At 45.0% G+C, this 16,549-nt stretch overlaps 1 protein-coding gene across 2 annotated transcripts in view; it reads right to left on the bottom strand.

The window, feature by feature from the left end:
* Positions 1–11,118: 11,118 nt before the first annotated feature.
* sgl (UDP-glucose 6-dehydrogenase sgl) overlaps positions 11,119–16,549 on the bottom strand; it is a 98,982-nt gene continuing 93,551 nt past the window's right edge. For both annotated transcript variants that reach the window (XM_080278860.1, XM_080278861.1), the window contains exon 11: positions 11,119–11,359. In XM_080278860.1, the coding sequence (XP_080134986.1) occupies positions 11,325–11,359 (35 nt within the window). In that variant the 3' untranslated portion in view covers positions 11,119–11,324. The remainder of the gene's footprint in view (positions 11,360–16,549) is intronic.

The following is a 16,549-nucleotide window of genomic DNA, read 5'->3' as shown; positions in this document are numbered from 1 at the left end:
AGGAGGTGGAGCCGGCAGTTAGTGGTTGTTCCAAGTACCAGAAGCGGATTAGCAGTGGGGGTTCTCCAAAGGTACGCTTGTGGGGCATGATGCCACCTGATCGGTGGAAGGTGTTCATCTCCCACTGTGTGATTTTCACTTGGGAGGGCCAGTCCTCAGTGTCCAGGGAGATTAGCCTGGTCCGGAGTTGATTTGCAAGGCTCTGGTGGTTTCTCTCACAGATGGTGATTCCCTGGGAGTGGTATTGGGAGGAATGAGAAAGGTGGTACCCAAACAGCTGGTACAGTTGTTCCCAAACTTGGCCTGAGAAGTCAAGGGCATTGTCTGAATGGAGGGCCTGTGGTGGGCCGAAGTAGGGGAACACGTCAGTGATGGAAGCCTCAGTGACTGCAGTAACGGAAGGAGACTTAGCAGAGCAGGCGACTAAAAAGTTTGAGTATGTATCAACAAACGTAATTTCAAATCACACTGCTGTCTTAGATTGGAGAGGGCCCATGACATCTACGGTCAGAAGCTGCCAGGGTCAGGTGGCTGTCAGGTGCCCGATGGGTTCCTGGGTATGGGAGATGTCCTTCCCATGGGCACAGGTCCGACAAGCTTCCAATGCTCATTCAGTGACGGCCAAGGGGTGCAGTGTCCAGTAGATGTCTCTGAAGGTTTGAAGCAACTTCTGCTGTCTGAGGTGGATCTCATTTCGTGGTGTAGATGAGACAGGATGTCCTCAACCTTCTTCGGGTCGATGACGATATGGCCAGAAGAAGTATAGAGGTGGTCTCCCACCCTCGCAAACTTGCTGAAGATTTGGTTGGGCATCCACGATGGTTTTTGATTAGTCTCCCACTGTCGCATCAGGGTGTTCTGTGGTGCATGGTGTCCTGTTTTCTGCATCTTGAGGAGCAAGTTAAGAGGAAGCTTCAATAAAGCATAGGCCATTGGTGCAGAGTTTGCCGAGGTGATATGAAATGTCAAAATTGAACTCCTCTAAAGTTTCCCTCCATTCTACTAAGACGGCATCAGCAGTATGGGACCTTCACAACCACTGTAGGGTCTGGTGGTCTGTAATAATGGTGAGTGGGGTACCCAGCAGATACAATCTGAAGTGCTTCAGTGCCCAGATCATGCCGAGGCATTTGCACATCATGGCCGCATAGTTGGCCTCTGATGGGGTCAGGGTCCGGCTGCCACACACTGTGATGTGCTCCTTGCCTTCCCTGACTTGCATGAGGACGGCACCTATCCCGACTATGAAGACATAGGCATACAGCTGGAAGGCCTGTGTATAATCGGGAAATGCGACTATTGGCGCTGAGGTGAGGTGGTGCTTCAGTGCCTCAAAAGCCTCGAGCCTCGGGGCAGTCCATTGGAAGGCCTCCTCCTTTTTCGTCTTGTAGGGGTTTAGTGATGGGGGTAAAATTCCTAACAAATCGCCCGTAGTCGAAAGCAAGGCCACGGAAGGCACGGACTCCTTTGATGTCAGTAGGTGGGGTGATCTCTGCGATGGCTCAGAGCTTGTCGGGATCTGGGGCAAGTCCTTCGCGTGAGATGATGTGGCCAAGGAAAGTGATAGACTCTTGTGTCAGGTTGCATTTGGATGGTATGAGTTTCAGACCCACAATCTGTATCCAGTGCAGCACCTGTCCTAAGCAATCAAGGTGTTCTTTCTAGGTATGTCCAAATGTGATAATGTAATCCACATAAGCTAGGAACGTCTCCCACATAGGCCCTGGCAGGACTGACTCCATTAGGCGGGAGAAGGTGGCTGGCCTGTTACACAGGCCAAAGGGGAGGACGTAGAATTCGTAGAGCTGTCCATCGCTGGTGGAGAACGCGGTTTTGTTACAGTGCTCTGGTTGGATGGGTACCTGCCAGTACCCCGACTGCAGGTTTAAGGTGGAGAACCATCGCGTGCCATACAGAGAGTCCAGGGAATCGTCGATCCGAGGAAGTGGCGTGGCGTCTTTCATGGTTACATCGTTAAGCTGATGGTAATCGATGCAAAACCTCATGGATCCATCTTTCTTTTTTACTAAGACTACAGGGGATGACTACGGGCTGTTGGAGGGTGTCACTATCCCTGCATCGAGTATCTCTTGGACGTGGCGGTCTCCCTAAGAGCTGCACCGGGTTTTTCCGGCATGATGGCTGGCATATGGGGGATCCCGTAGTGTTGATGGAGTTGTGTAAGACCTCAGTCCGGCCCAGATCTCCCAGATGTGAGGCGAAGACCTCCTGGTGGCAGAGGACTAACTGTTCCACGTCTTGTTGGTATTGGAGGGGGGGGGAGGTGAGAGGGAATGTGTGGTAGGGGGATGGAAGTGTCCGTCGCACCCGGAGGTTCTTGGAGGGCACTGAACATCTCCAATTCTCCTGAAACTAACCCTTTGGGGAGAGTGACGGGTTCATCAGAGATGTTTGCAGCTCTGATGGAAATGAAGTGAGGAGGAGGGGGACAATTGTCGGTGAAATTAGGCAGTTAACGGCAAATGGCTGGTCCATCTGAGGAGAGAAAAGCGGGGGTTGCTGGGCCGAGGTACTCAGTGGTACCCAGGCCTGGTGGTGAGGCATGATGGTGTTTTTTTTTTTGGTGACAGTCTGCACCACTGTGTGCAGGCAGGCTGCGTGAGGGTGGGCACTGAATCAGAGCCCCAGGTGCTGGCAGCCAATGGTGGCTCCCAACTTCTGTAATAGGTCCAACCAAAGATCCCATCGTATGCTGTACATTTGGAGTTGAACATGATGAACGGATGGTAAGCGTGCGTGGACAGTTCCAGGGTGGTTCCTATGAGTGGGCAAGTTTTGCCAATCAGGGCCAACAGCTCGTCTGTTGCCCTGACGAGGGCAGTGGACAAGGACCAGAGGGGTTTGACAGCTGCCCAGTTTCTGTGGTAGTACCGTGTGTACAAGCAAGAATGTGCAGCACCAGTGTCCACTAGGAGCCGCATACGGACTCCTTGGAGCTTGATTTTCATGTAGACTGGTGTTTTGAGTTGGTTGCTGGTTGCATCTGCCAGGGCCAGAACTGACACGGGAGAGCCTAAAACTTCCAGCCTGGCTTCTAAGGTCTCCATTTCTTCTATGGGCACCTCCTCATCATCGAGAACGGTTGTTGACTCCATCTCGTCCTCAGGTCCTACTTCCGCGTTCTTGCTGTTGTTGGCTACACGGTGTGGAATGGGGCGGTGGGGTGGGCCCCACTGATTCGACTGGTTACGTCAGGCCTTGATTTGTTCCTGTATATCATGCAGGGTGCAGGATGCACTATAAGCCTTGAACTCCCATGGGTTAATCAAGATCAAGTTGCCTTGCCATGGCTGTTTGTCCAGTAGGGAGGGGGAGATACGAGGACAGAAGGGGCAGTTCACACTCTGCCACTCTTCAATCTTCCAACCCAGTTGAGTAGGGACACAGTGCATGGTCTCAATCTGTTTCTGTCTCCCTGTATGTGCTGTTAACTGCTGTCAGATCGTCATTTTATCCCAATCAAACCCTTGTGTGTCATGAACGGTTAAATATTCCTGGACGGCACTCGGTAGGACACATATAAGGTGAGTTCAAATGTGCTGGTTTCGTTGTTCCTCAGTGAGCTGGGCAAACGCGGACATTGTGAGCTTCTGCAAATCCACTAGGGTAATGTCAAGATCTCCCTTGAACTTCACATCATTCAGTTGTGACAGTGTGATGACCGCCCCAAGGGATGGTTGGATGGAGTCGATGACAATTTTTCTGAACTGTGCCCATGTTAGGATGGAGTTAATTTTCCCGGTTGCCAGGGCTACCAACTTCCATAAGTGGTACAGTAATACTGTACCGAAATCTTCTGCGTGTCTTCCTCAGATACCAAATCCAACACCAGTTTGACCATTTCCATATAAGTTGTAATATCGTACAGCTCAGGGTCGTGTTTGGGAATGGGGATGTGGGACCTTAATGCTGCCATGTTGGCCTCTATGTTACCATGTACCTCGGTGACTGAAACTCTGCATTGTCTTTCCTCCATATTTAGAATCACCGCTAGCCACCAGTGTTATGCTGGAGTCCTTCTGGTGTAGCAGGGTTCTTCTAAACAGGGAGGAACACCAAAGCAGGCCTCAACACACCTTAAGAGTACAGGGTAGACACAGAAACTCCAGATGGCAGGACAAAAGATTTATTATTGCACAAGCCTCTACATACCACCTTTCATCCAATATCATGAGATTTATATACAAGAAATGGTCAACTGAGGTGAAGCAGATTTGGGAGGGAAGTTCTGGAGGGACATCGAGCATATAACACTGACACCTGTCTGGGCAGAAGACACCCATGAGCCAGGCAATTATTTGTACTAAGGCTCTCTCACTACGGGAGGAAATCAAGGTGAGGCAGGATCTTGATGCTAGCGAGACCTTCAAGGTAAGCCATGAGTGGTTTGACTGTTTCAAAAGGCGAGCTAATCTCCACCACATGAAGATGTACAGCGAGGTGGCGAGTGCAGATATGGTGGCGGCAGCAACGTTTCCTGACGAACTGAAATGCATCATCGCAGAGGGTGGCTACAGTGTGAAGCAGGCCTTGAATTTTGACGAGACTGGGCTCTTTTGGAAGAGAATGTCCTCCATAACATATCTTGCAACGAAGGAAAAGTCTACGCCAGGGTTCAAGGCCTCGAAGGACCGGCTTATACTCTTGCTGGGAGGCAACGCCGAAGGCGACCTCAAGTTGAAGCCGCTCCTTGTCTACCACTCCAAGAACCCCAGGGATCTGGTGGGGTATGTTCAAGAGAACCTTGGGATGTTTTGGAAGCCAAACAAGAAGGCCTGGCTGACTTCCAATATCTGTTCGTCATATTTCCACACGTACCTCTCTCGTGTCCTGAAGAGGTATGCCTCGTGGGAGAATTTGGTGAACAGAGATTCTCGTGGTGGTGGACAATGTGCCTAGCCACCCTCCCACAATGAAGGAATGGGCAAGCAACATAGAGGTGGTGTTCCTGCCCCTCAACACAACGTCCTTGTTGCAACCAATGGACCAAGGGCTGATTGTTGCGTTCAAAGCATACTACCTCCGCCACACTATACAGCAGTTGGTGAGGGCGTGTGACAGTGATGATACAACAACAGTGCAGCAGTTCTGGAAGGGTTACAATAAATGCCATGCCCTAGAGAACATAACTGCAGCGTGGCATGAAGTTAGCCAAACCACCACAAATGGTGTGTGGCGGAAGCTGTGGCCAGAGTGCGCAAACTCCTTCACTGGCTTCCCCGAGGGCGTGCAAGCTCCGCCGGTGCAGCATGTGTGGCAGGACATAGTGGAACTGTTGCACGAGACGGGCTTCAGGTAGGTCAATGAGGATGACATGGAGGAGGTTTTCGAAAGCCACAGAGAGAAGCCCAGCAATGAGGAGCTCCTCAATTTGGAGATTCAGCGGTTGCATCAGGAGGCACAGAAGGAGGGGGTCATCCACGAAGTGCGAGCTCTCAATATTACAATTCTGAGGGAGATGCTAACAAAGCTGGACGAAATAATTGCACTGATGTAACACACGACCTTCTCCCAGGAAGAAGCAGGGACACCACGAATCGGCTGGAGGAGGGGATGAAGATGTGCAGGATGATGCTGGAGGAAAAGAAAAGGGCAACCAGGCAGACAACAATCACTGCCTTCTTCAAACCTCACCATGCTACCAAGCCACAAAGAATCTCCCCAGCCCTCGACGAGCAGAGCATCTCCCCAGCCTTCAACCGGCAGAGCATTTCCCCAACCTTCAACCAGCAGAACATCTCCCCCATCATTGACCAGCAGAGAAACACCCAGGGTGCCCTCCCACCAAGGATGTGCTCAGCCCCTAGTGGTGGACCTAACCTCCAGACAATCCCCATCTCCAGTGTCACCTGTGTCTCCACTAAGGCACTCCACCACTCCATTGCTGCCTTCCTCGCCCCACCCTCCATCTCCCTCACCACTTCGGCCACTGTCTCTGTTTCCCTCACCACGACGTGAGCCACCCCATCTGACTCCATCACTACCTTGTCAGTCATAGCAGCGGTCTCCCTCACCACCTCACCAGTCATCGCAGCTATTTCCCTCACCACCTCCTCTGTCACTGCATCGCATTTCATCCCCACCCCCAGAACCATCGCATCACAACTCATCTCCACTGCCTGAGCCATTGCCTTGCATCCCATTGCCACCGCCTGAGCCATTGCATCACACCCCATCGCCACCGCCTGCCTCATTGCACCGCACTCCATCGTCACCCCAGAGCCAGTGCATTAGTCTCCTGCTACGGTCACCCCACCTCACCCCCAAGCCTCCCCTAGTGATGGGGTTTGAGGGCTTTGAGTGGTAGGGAGCATCATATGTCCCCTGGCCTCGGGGTGGATAGCAAGGATGATGACCAGGACCGGACATGGACTTACGAGAAGTAAGTGATGAGAGGTGTCTGATATTTTCTAACCTATTCCTTGTGATTTTCCGGCTTTATTTGTTGGTTTCAGTGAGTTATTTACAGGTGTTAGGTTTAGGTTAGCTTCCTTGACAGCTGTTAGGCCATTTAGATTGATTTTAAACTTGTTTTGGGGCTCATCTGGGTGAGTTTTGGGCTTGGTCTGGGGGGAAATCCAAGGCTGGTAAACGCTCCACATTACTTTACTCGTTAAAAGTGCCCCAATATACGATACCCAGCCTAACAATGGAATTTTACCTAACCAATTACATCGTTAAACCAAAGTATGCCTGTACAGTACTGCAGTGGTACCGTAGTGAAAAACCGTTGATGCAATCCGGACTATTGTCTGATATATGAGAAAAAGTCCGGGTTAGTGGGGGAAAGTTCAGATGTCGCTTTTATCGGACTTTTATTTTTTTTCGGAATGGCTAGGGTCCCAATTAGTCCATTATTGTGAGGTTTTAGTGTATCATAACTCAGTCCAGTAGGAAGTGCCCTGCAAATTGTCACTGCTCTATAACCAATGCCATAACTTATATAATCATCTTCATTGTGTCTTTTCACCAATATTCATCATCTTTAACACATATCACTTTTGTGATATGGAGTAGTTTAAAGACACAAGGAAAATAAATATACAGTGGAGCCCCAAGTTTAGTGACATCATTGTTCACAGTTTCATGGTTAGTGGTGGTCTGCAAATATTCTTAAATACCAGGTTTCGCGCGAAAACTCCTCCATTTGCAGCGAGAAAAACATAAAACCTGCTCAAGTATGAGGAGTTCTGTGGGTCTGCACATGAGCAGTAGATAGAAGAGATGCAGCACAGGATGGATGTGTTGCGTGGAGAGGCGCAGGCAGCAGAGGCAGAGGTGGGTGGAGGTGGCGGAGGTGGTGGGGCACAGTAACCTCACCACCTGCCTCGGAAATTCCTTTCCATTAAACACCTCACTCCATCCTTCCAAGTAAGTTTCCTTGCCTATTATGTACTTTGTATTAATACTAGTTTTTTTTTCAGATGTGACCAGTAAATTTACATTGCATAAATGGGTTTTAGGGGGAGTTGGCATGGGATCCAGAACCAATTAGCCTATTTCCCATAGGATCAATATCCCAACTTAAGCGGTTTCATGGTTTGTGTTACTTATCACAGAACCAGTTAGGCATGAAACGTGTGGCTCCACTGTACTGACGAAAAATTAGATTGAGGGAAGGGCTTGTGGGAGGCAGATTGTAACATATGCCACATTGTGAGCTGATGGACGTTCCCAGTGCTGCCAAAGCTACTGATTTGAGTCCGCCACTGCATATATAGTGATGTTAGCAGATTTGTACACTACATTATGGTACCTTGTACAGGCCATGACTATTCCATTCTACTTCCCAAAATTGGTACCCTGTGGTATCATAAACAAAAAACACAGTACTGTATTATTAAGGCAAGGGTAATTAATATGACCAACAGTAACCGACTGCATCAAGCTAATTGCGTAGCTGTTCAATTGTTCAGAGTATACAAGATCCATCTGAAGACTGCATCCTTCACTGACCCACCCGAAAAGAGAAACATCCTTTCAAAAATTTCACCTGTACTTCTATCACCAACACCTGCTGTTGCTGTTGTTGCCACAAACCCAAGCTCATCTGAATGTGAACCTGACAAACTGCAGGCTGAAGCTGTCAATTATATCAGTGTCACCATGGGAAGGTGTCCCTCATCAGCACCTCATCTACATTATAACAGCACTACTGACACAAACAAACAGAGATGATATATGATTCTGACTATGTTTGTCTATCAGCAATGCATACACACACTGCTATTTTCCCTAGAATATTAGGTTTGTCCTTCCTTGACAGCCAGTGAAAAAAAAAAGCTTAAGAACATATCAAGATGCAGGGGCACAGCCAGAAAGTTCACAAGGGGGAGCAGGGGGGCAGGAGAAAGATGTCTACAGAGTTTTGAAAAGGTGGTGAGAGGTGAGCGAAGCAGGCCTCTATAGCTGGGGGTCTGGGGGGTGCTGTGAGACCCCCAGGAAAATGTTTGAAAATTAGGTACTATAGGGTCTTTCTGATGCCTATGAAATTACAGAAATGACAACGATTAGGTGGATGTGCAGTGCGTCCCTGCGTCCAAGGCCTGGAGGGGCTGGGTTTACAATGGAAGAGTTGAGAGGTAGGATGGGACTGGAGTGTATTGGTGTTGTGATGAGGAGAGGTAGATTGAGGTGGTTTGGACATGTGGAGAGGATGGGGGATGATAATTGGGTGAGGAAGATGAGAAGTGTTAATATTGGGGGTGGGGTTATGAGGGGTTGACCGAGAAAGACATGGGACGAGGTCATTAAGTGTGACCTTAGGGTTAAGGGACTGAACAGGGAGGCTGCAATGGATCGTTCAGCGTGGAAAGCCGCCATTAGGTGACCAAGGCCGACACATGCAAGCATGTTGGAGCCTTTAAAAACAAAAACGAACTCATTATAGTGAAAATGGTGAAAAACAGAGCAAGGAAATGATTTTGCCTGAAAAAAGAAGCTTTTTAAATGATCCTTATGGAATAAAGGAACAATAATGCATCTGGGAGTCTCATGTGCATTATCCTCGCCTTTGAGAGCATAATAATCTTAGCTAAGTAAGCTGGAGCCTGGAAATGTCAAAATTAATCTGACAAAAGATAACAAAAACATAATATTGTGTTCTAAAGGAAAGCAATATAAATATAAATATTTCCCAAACCTCTTGGTACCTCAGGACTCAAGTATCATATAAGATATTAAGATGCACTTCCATAGTCCATCCATCATCTATAATTATAAATGTGCCATGCACTGGAATTCCACCTACAGTCAAGTTGCCTAAGGCGTGGCTAATTGGTTCTGGACCAAGCCCATGCCGTAGAAAACCACGCATACACATAATTACACCTACGGGAAAAATGCAATATGGTTCTGGATGTTTGCCCAAAGTCCCACTTTTCACCCCACTTTTCCCTATTTTTCCCCACTTTACACATGCACACAATCAAGCAATCACTCAAAAAAAATGACAACCCACCTTAATCACTTCCTGTGTCAGTCCAAGTCGTCTCCAAGACCAAAACAAACACTATCACACCAATACAGGCAGTGTTACTCACATCCAGTAAATCATTGCAACAACACAATAATCACACTTGCATAACGTTGGCCTGGTGCTACACGATGTATATTGTAGTATGATGCTTGGCTGAGAGGTGACGATAGCAGCAGGGCACACATGAACGAGGGGAAAAGACAGGGCTTTGAACGGGTGGCGGGACTGCGCAACTAAACCAAAACAATGCTCTGCACGCCGAGGCTGCCATCTTGCCTGAGATGAGCGACGGTCGCCTTGCACAGGCCTGGCACTTTGTACGAAACTTTCCGATGGCAATATTGTTATAGTGGGAAATTCATCATAAACTGGATTTTGGGGCGAAACTTTTTTGTTGTTGTTGTAGCGAATTATCGTATACCAGTTCAACGTATAACGAGTAGTGACTGTACTGTATGTACCTGACTCCGACGACGATAGTGCTTAAGTGGAAGGGGTAGGGTTGGAGGTTCAGAGGCAAGAGGCGCATTTCAAACCTTGCCACACCAGCACCATAGGTATAGTTTATGTGTGTGGTTCATTTTTTGGGGTCTGGCATCTTGCTGTGTCATAGAAAACCTTACCATAGAAGAATGTGCTATAGGCAATTTGACTGTGCTTGGTTCAACTAAAAGGGTACGCCTATAAAAAACGCTAAATTACTTAGACTTGTCTGCTGTTTTTAATTGACTGCTCTAAGAAAAAAAAAATTTACTCTTTCTCTCTCTCTCCCTCTCTCCACCTGATTTCTACTTTGATCACAGGTAATAAAAGCTCTAGCACTTATTCGAGCTGATCGTTTTCATACTTTGAAGAGCATATTGCTTAAGAAATCATAGTTCTGGTTAATTTAACTAGAAAGAGACACTGATTAACAATAACATAAGATACTGTCGAACTCAGACAAACAAATGTAGTTTCAGTCATACTGGTACTCTGTAACCATTATATCAACTAAAATGAAAAAAAAAAAAAAAAAAAAAAAAAAAAAAAAAACACCAATTTTAGTTACATATATATGCTCTTGGTAATTTTGCATTACTGTAAATCTGCATTACTGTATATCCATAAAAGGAGATTCACTCTGCTTGCTTTTCTCTTTGAGAACTGATCCAAAATTATGTCTGCATGATGCACACCCACCACAATCCTCTCTCTCTCTCTCTCTCTCTAAGTGGTTTATTTATATATTTACTTCTTTATTTTTAAAGATTTATTATTATTTTTTTAGCCCCATTTGATTTCAAGACCCCCAAGGAGGGGGGGGGGCCACCGCCTCCATGCCCCCCTTCACTACGCCCCTGTTAAGATGTGTCAAGTCTTCTCCTTTACCCCTTATCAGCTGATTTTACTACCATTTAAATATGTGTAGTCACTGTTCTTGTTGTACATACTTAACTTTTGTACAATTCACACAAAATATAATATTCTTTTCAAATAAAAATTTCATAATTACTAATAAATATTTTTACACATGTTGATATTATATTCTGAACTACTTTACACAAAAATGATTGTAGTTTGCATGAAAACTGCACTTCACTTACTGGTCAAGTACTTAGAATGTTTAGGTAGTGACAACGAACTGCTTGCCAAGATCTGTTAATCAATATCTAATTATTCTCATCTCAAAAAAGGTTTCTTTACACCCATATTACTTCAGTATTTCAAAAAGCAAGAACATTTTCACCTCATAAAGGGTTCCTTTCTAGCCATTGTACCTAAGTAAAGTATGTCAGCTGGCCACTGTCTTGTAGCTTCATGAAGTTCTTGGCAGAATCCACAGCTAAGGCATCCAAGAAAATGATGGGCAATGTCCACCTGTAAGGAAATCAAACAATGTAAGTAAAAATATACAGGCAGTATACTATATCTGTATGTCATCTATGTTGAAGTAGTACACTGCTTGGTGAGATAAATACATTTTTCCTTACAAAACACACACACAAACACACACACACACACACACACACACGCACGCATATGGTGGCAGAGTCAACAGAGCACTCAACTTCCAGTCCAAGCTACCTGAGATCAAGCCCAACTCTGACTTCACTACTGGTGTGGGAGGTGAGGTCTCCCTTCAAGCGTAACTCAAGGCGTGCTGTGGTGTAAAACCCACAAGGGTTTGAATCTAAGTAGGGTAAAGATTAGGCAGTCTGTCCCTTTGTACCTATGTCTCACTTCAGCCTGGTTGTGTTAGCACTCCTCAAGAACAGCCAGGGTCAGCCTGTTGACCCCCTTAGGTTAGGATACTAGATTAAGAATTTGTATATATTTATTTAGCCTCTGGCTGCAATGAATAAATAAACTGAAATTATTATTACTGTGGCAGGTGATGGCAACTATCATCTACTCACTTGATGTAATGCTGCCTACTTCTTCCTTCACCTTTATCATCCTTTTTCTGTGTCTGTCTGTTCTCTTCCTATTTCTCCTATCTTTCCTATCACTTTTCATTACTCTTCTTTTCTATTCAGGTGGCTTTACATTGAGCGATAAGCCTAATAGTTTCCTGGAAGCCAGGAAATAATTTACAACACTGGATGGTAAGACCATTGCCAACCCATACATGTTCCCTATGTGTTAACAGGTGGGTTGGTGAAGAGTTAGCACCCCTCCCTGTAAACCAACTAACTCAAAGACAAACAGCCACCCCTTACAGGATTATGGCATCTGGCTATAGAGAGACAGATAGATAGATTATCAGTATCATCATCACCATCATCATCATCATTATTATTATTATTATTATTATCATCATTATTATTATTACATTCACACCCATACCCACACCCACACCCACACCCACACCCACCCACACATACATCCACACCCACCCACCTATACACCCACACCCATACGCACATTTTTATACAGTACAGTTTACCCTTGTCAGACAGCAACTGAACTACTGCCTCAAACTGACAAGAACTATAAGCTAAAAAATAATACTGACAACTGTTACTTTCATGAGGTAGGTGATTATACTATAGTACAGTATATTGTTCTTACTTGAAAATTAGTTGATATTCTACTAAATTTAAATTCAACTTCATTCAGTCTTTCCCAAATCCAAAACAGGAAGGAACACAAGAGACTCTGCCTTGTGCAAATCACATGCATATCTAGCATCCACTCTTTGTCCAGGATTTGCCTTGCAGGTACAGCACAAGCACTGAGTAGGTGAACAGTAAGGTAGTGAAAAGAAGCTTTTTCCTCATCCAGTGTTCAATATAGGAGAGTATATCTGGGGGTTTATCACATTCGACAGGAGTCACCCTTCAAAAAAGGAGGGGGAAGGAGGTTACGCAAGTGAAAACAGCCTTTTACAGCTGGGTGACATGTGGAGGTGTATGGTATATAGGAAGACTGCTGGGAACTGGAAACAGGCTATGAAGCCTATGCCCAGAGCTGGAGGGGGAAAAAAAAAAAAAAAACTCCCCTCTAGTAAATATTTTTCAAACCAGGCCCATATGTGGCCATATGCAGTGGTTAATTGATACCAGGGAACTATTCAAAGATTAAGGATGCAGTATTCCCAGTACATTTTTTTTTTTTTTTCTAGTATCTTTTTTTTGTTTTTTTTACTATATATAGTATGAATGGTATGTGTCATCTTCAAAACTTCCCCTGAATCACAAGTTCTAGAGAAGCCTATTTCTAAATTTTCTTGCAAATGAGATGAAAATCTTCGTTAATAACATAGGTATATTTTAAGAGTCCATAAAAACACACCACAGAATGAAGCTAGGGTGGCTAAAAAAAAAAAAAAAAAAAAAATCATATGATAAGCTTTGGAACAATATTAAGATCATTGCAGGTTCAGTCTGATGAAAATCGTTGATAGTTTGCAAGTGAATTGCTGTCTCCTAACTTTGAAAATAATAAAGGTTATGTTTTAATTAACTTTCTGAATGATCAAATATATGGTGAAAAATATTATATAAATAAACATATATATGTATACAGTATATATATCTACAATACATATATATATATATACATATAAACTGTATATATATACTGTATATATATATATATATATATATATATTTATTTATTTCAAGAATACTCCCCCAGTATCCCTGCTTGTCGTAAAAGGCGACTAAAAGGGTTGGCGGAGGGTTAGTGCCCCTCCCCGGAAAACAACTAACTAAAAAGACGAACAATAAGCCTCGGACAAGGACTGACCAAAAGATGACGACCAAGGACCGGACAAAGGACATGGTAATCGCAACATGGAATGTAAGGGGAGCGATTGATGAGGTGAAAGAGAGAGAGATTGTCCAGGTGCTTGAGGGTGCGAAAGATGATGTATGTGGAGTAACTGAAACTAAATGGGGAGGTGAGAGTGTGAGAGAATGGGAGTATGGATGAGGTATATGTGCAGGAGTAGGTGAGAATGAGTGGGCAAAAGAAGGAGTGTGTATAGTTGTGAGTAAAAGATGGAAGAAGAACATAAGAGAGTATGGATCAGTTGGGTCAAGGATTGTGTGGGTAAGATTGAAAGTTGGAATACAAATGTGGGCGATTGTGTATGTGTAGGCGCCAACGCAAGATCATGCAAGCAGAGTGAGAGAGGAGTTCTGGACAAATGTGGAAGTGTGCATGAAAAAGTTTGGAAGGAATGAGACAGTGTTTTTGATCGGTGATATGAATGGTAAAGTAGGGAATGTGAAGGTGGATGGAATAGTTGGTGAGTGGGGTGTGCATGCTGAGATAGATGAGAATGGCAGTGCGTTAGTGGACATTTGTGCTGGGAGAGCGTTGATGATAGCCAATACCCTCTTCAGGCACAAAATGATCCAAAGGTATACATGGCAGGTGATGAGAAGGGTGGGTGGTGAACTGAATGAAAGGAAGGCAATGACTGATTATGTGTGTGTAGATGAAAGGATGTGAAGATGTGTAATGGATGCAAGAGCTTATAGAGGTTGGGGGAGTGGACCTCCTGACCACTACTTGGTGGTGCCCAGAATCAAGATCCAATTAAGATGGAGAAACAGAAGAAGGGAAGGACGGGAAGGAGTATTTGCAAGGAGAGTGGAAAGATTACAAGAGGATGAGAAAAAGGCAGAATATAAGAGAAAAGTGGAGGAACGATTGGGCAAATATGAATTGGAGCAGACGGGGGACGTGGAACGTGTGTGCAGGATATTCACAGAAGAAATATGTGCAGCATGTGATGTGGTGTGTGGGATGAAGAGAAGACAGAGGGGGGTGCAAGGAACAGTGTGGTGGAATGAAGAGGTGAGACTGGCTGTGGCACAAAAGAAGAAAGCATACAATGAGTGGATGAGATATAGGAGCATGGAAGAAGTTCAGAGGTGGAAGAGAGAGTTATATGGAGAAAGGAAGAGAGAGGTGAAAAGATTAGTAAGAGAGAGTAAGAAGAGAGTGGATGAGGAATTTGGAAGGAATTTGAGTGTAAAGTGGAGGGACTGTAAGAAAATGTTCTGGAAAGAGGTGAAGAGAGTAAGACAGAGTGGAACTGAAGTTAGCAGGGGAGTGAAAGATAAAAATGGTAGATTACTGGTGGAGAAGGGAGTAAAAATGAGCAGATGGAGAGAACACTTCAAGGAATTGCTGAACATAGAGGATGGAAGTAATGCGAGTATAAGTGGCTGGGGAATGGCTGGGAGAATGAGGGAGGTGAGAAGACAGGAAGAAATCAATAGGATAGAAGTTGTGGAAGCAATGAAGAAAGTCATATTGGGGAAAGCCCCAGGAATTGATGGAATGTGTGGTGAAATGCTGAAGCATGGGGGAGAGTTAGTAGTAGAATGGATGTGGAAGATGTGCAGATTGGCCTGGGAGGAAGGTAGAGTCCCGGAGGATTGGAAGTCAGGTATAATTATATCCTTGTACAAAGGAAAAGGGGAAAAAGAAGTGTGTGGTAATCATAGGGGCATTTGTCTTCTTAGTATAATAGGAAAAGTGTATGGTAGGATACTCATTGACAGAGTTAGAGAAAGAACAGAGGAATTAGTTGGAGAAGAACAAGGAGGCTTTAGGAAGGGAAGAGGTTATGTAGATCAGATATTCATTCATAGATCTTTAGTGGAAAAGTTTCTAGAGAAGGGAAAGAAGTTGTATGTGGTTTTCAAGGATTTGGAGAAAACATATGACAGGGTGGATAGACAAGGATTGTGGAAAGTATTAAGAATACAGTATATGGAGTAGATGGGAAGTTGTTGAATGGTGTAAAGAGTATGTATGATGGTGCTAAGGCTGCAGTGCGTGTGGATGGTGAACTGAGTGAATTTTTCTCTTTGAAGGTTGGGTTGAAACAGGGATGTGTCATGTCTCCATGGTTGTTCAATCTGTACATGGATGGGGTAATAAAAGAGTTACAAGATACGGTAGTGGATGTTGGAGTGGCCCTGGTGAGAGAGGGTAGTGTTTGGAAACTCCCTGTACTGTTGTTTGCAGATGATACTGTGTTGTTGAGTGAAGACGAAAGGGAGCTGCAAGGCTTGGTGGATGAGTTTGGAAATGTGTGTAAGAAATGGAATCTAAAGGTGAATGTAGGGAAGAGTAAAGTGATGGTCTTTGAGAGAGGTGAAGTCAGTGAATGTACAGCGAGGTTGGATGGTGAGGAATTGGAAAATGTGAGTACGTTTAAGTACTTGGGTAGTGTGATGAGTAAGGATGGAGGTTTGGAGGGTGAAGTGCTTGAAAGGGTACAACAAGGAAGAAAGGTTGCTGGTTCCTTGAAAGCAGTGATAAGAAACAGGAAAGTGAGCATGGATGTGAAAAGGTTACTACATGACAGTATTATGATACCAACTCTAACGTATGGAAGTGAAGCTTGGACGTTCTTGGAAGGACACAAGTCAAGAGTGAGAGCAGTGGAAATGAGTTATTTAAGAGGTGCATGTGGAGTCACATGGAGAGACATGCTGACAAATGAGGAAGTAAAGGAGTGTTGTGGTGTGGATGTGGATGTGATAGGATGCGTTAGGAGGAATACACTGAGGTGGTTTGGCCATGTGGAGAGGATGGAGG

The sequence above is a fragment of the Coenobita brevimanus genome, chromosome 75 (genome assembly GCF_032717465.1).
Source record: "Coenobita brevimanus isolate Jiangsu-jjx chromosome 75, ASM3271746v2, whole genome shotgun sequence".
Taxonomy (NCBI): domain Eukaryota; kingdom Metazoa; phylum Arthropoda; class Malacostraca; order Decapoda; family Coenobitidae; genus Coenobita; species Coenobita brevimanus.
This window is presented reverse-complemented; position numbering and strand designations above follow the sequence as displayed.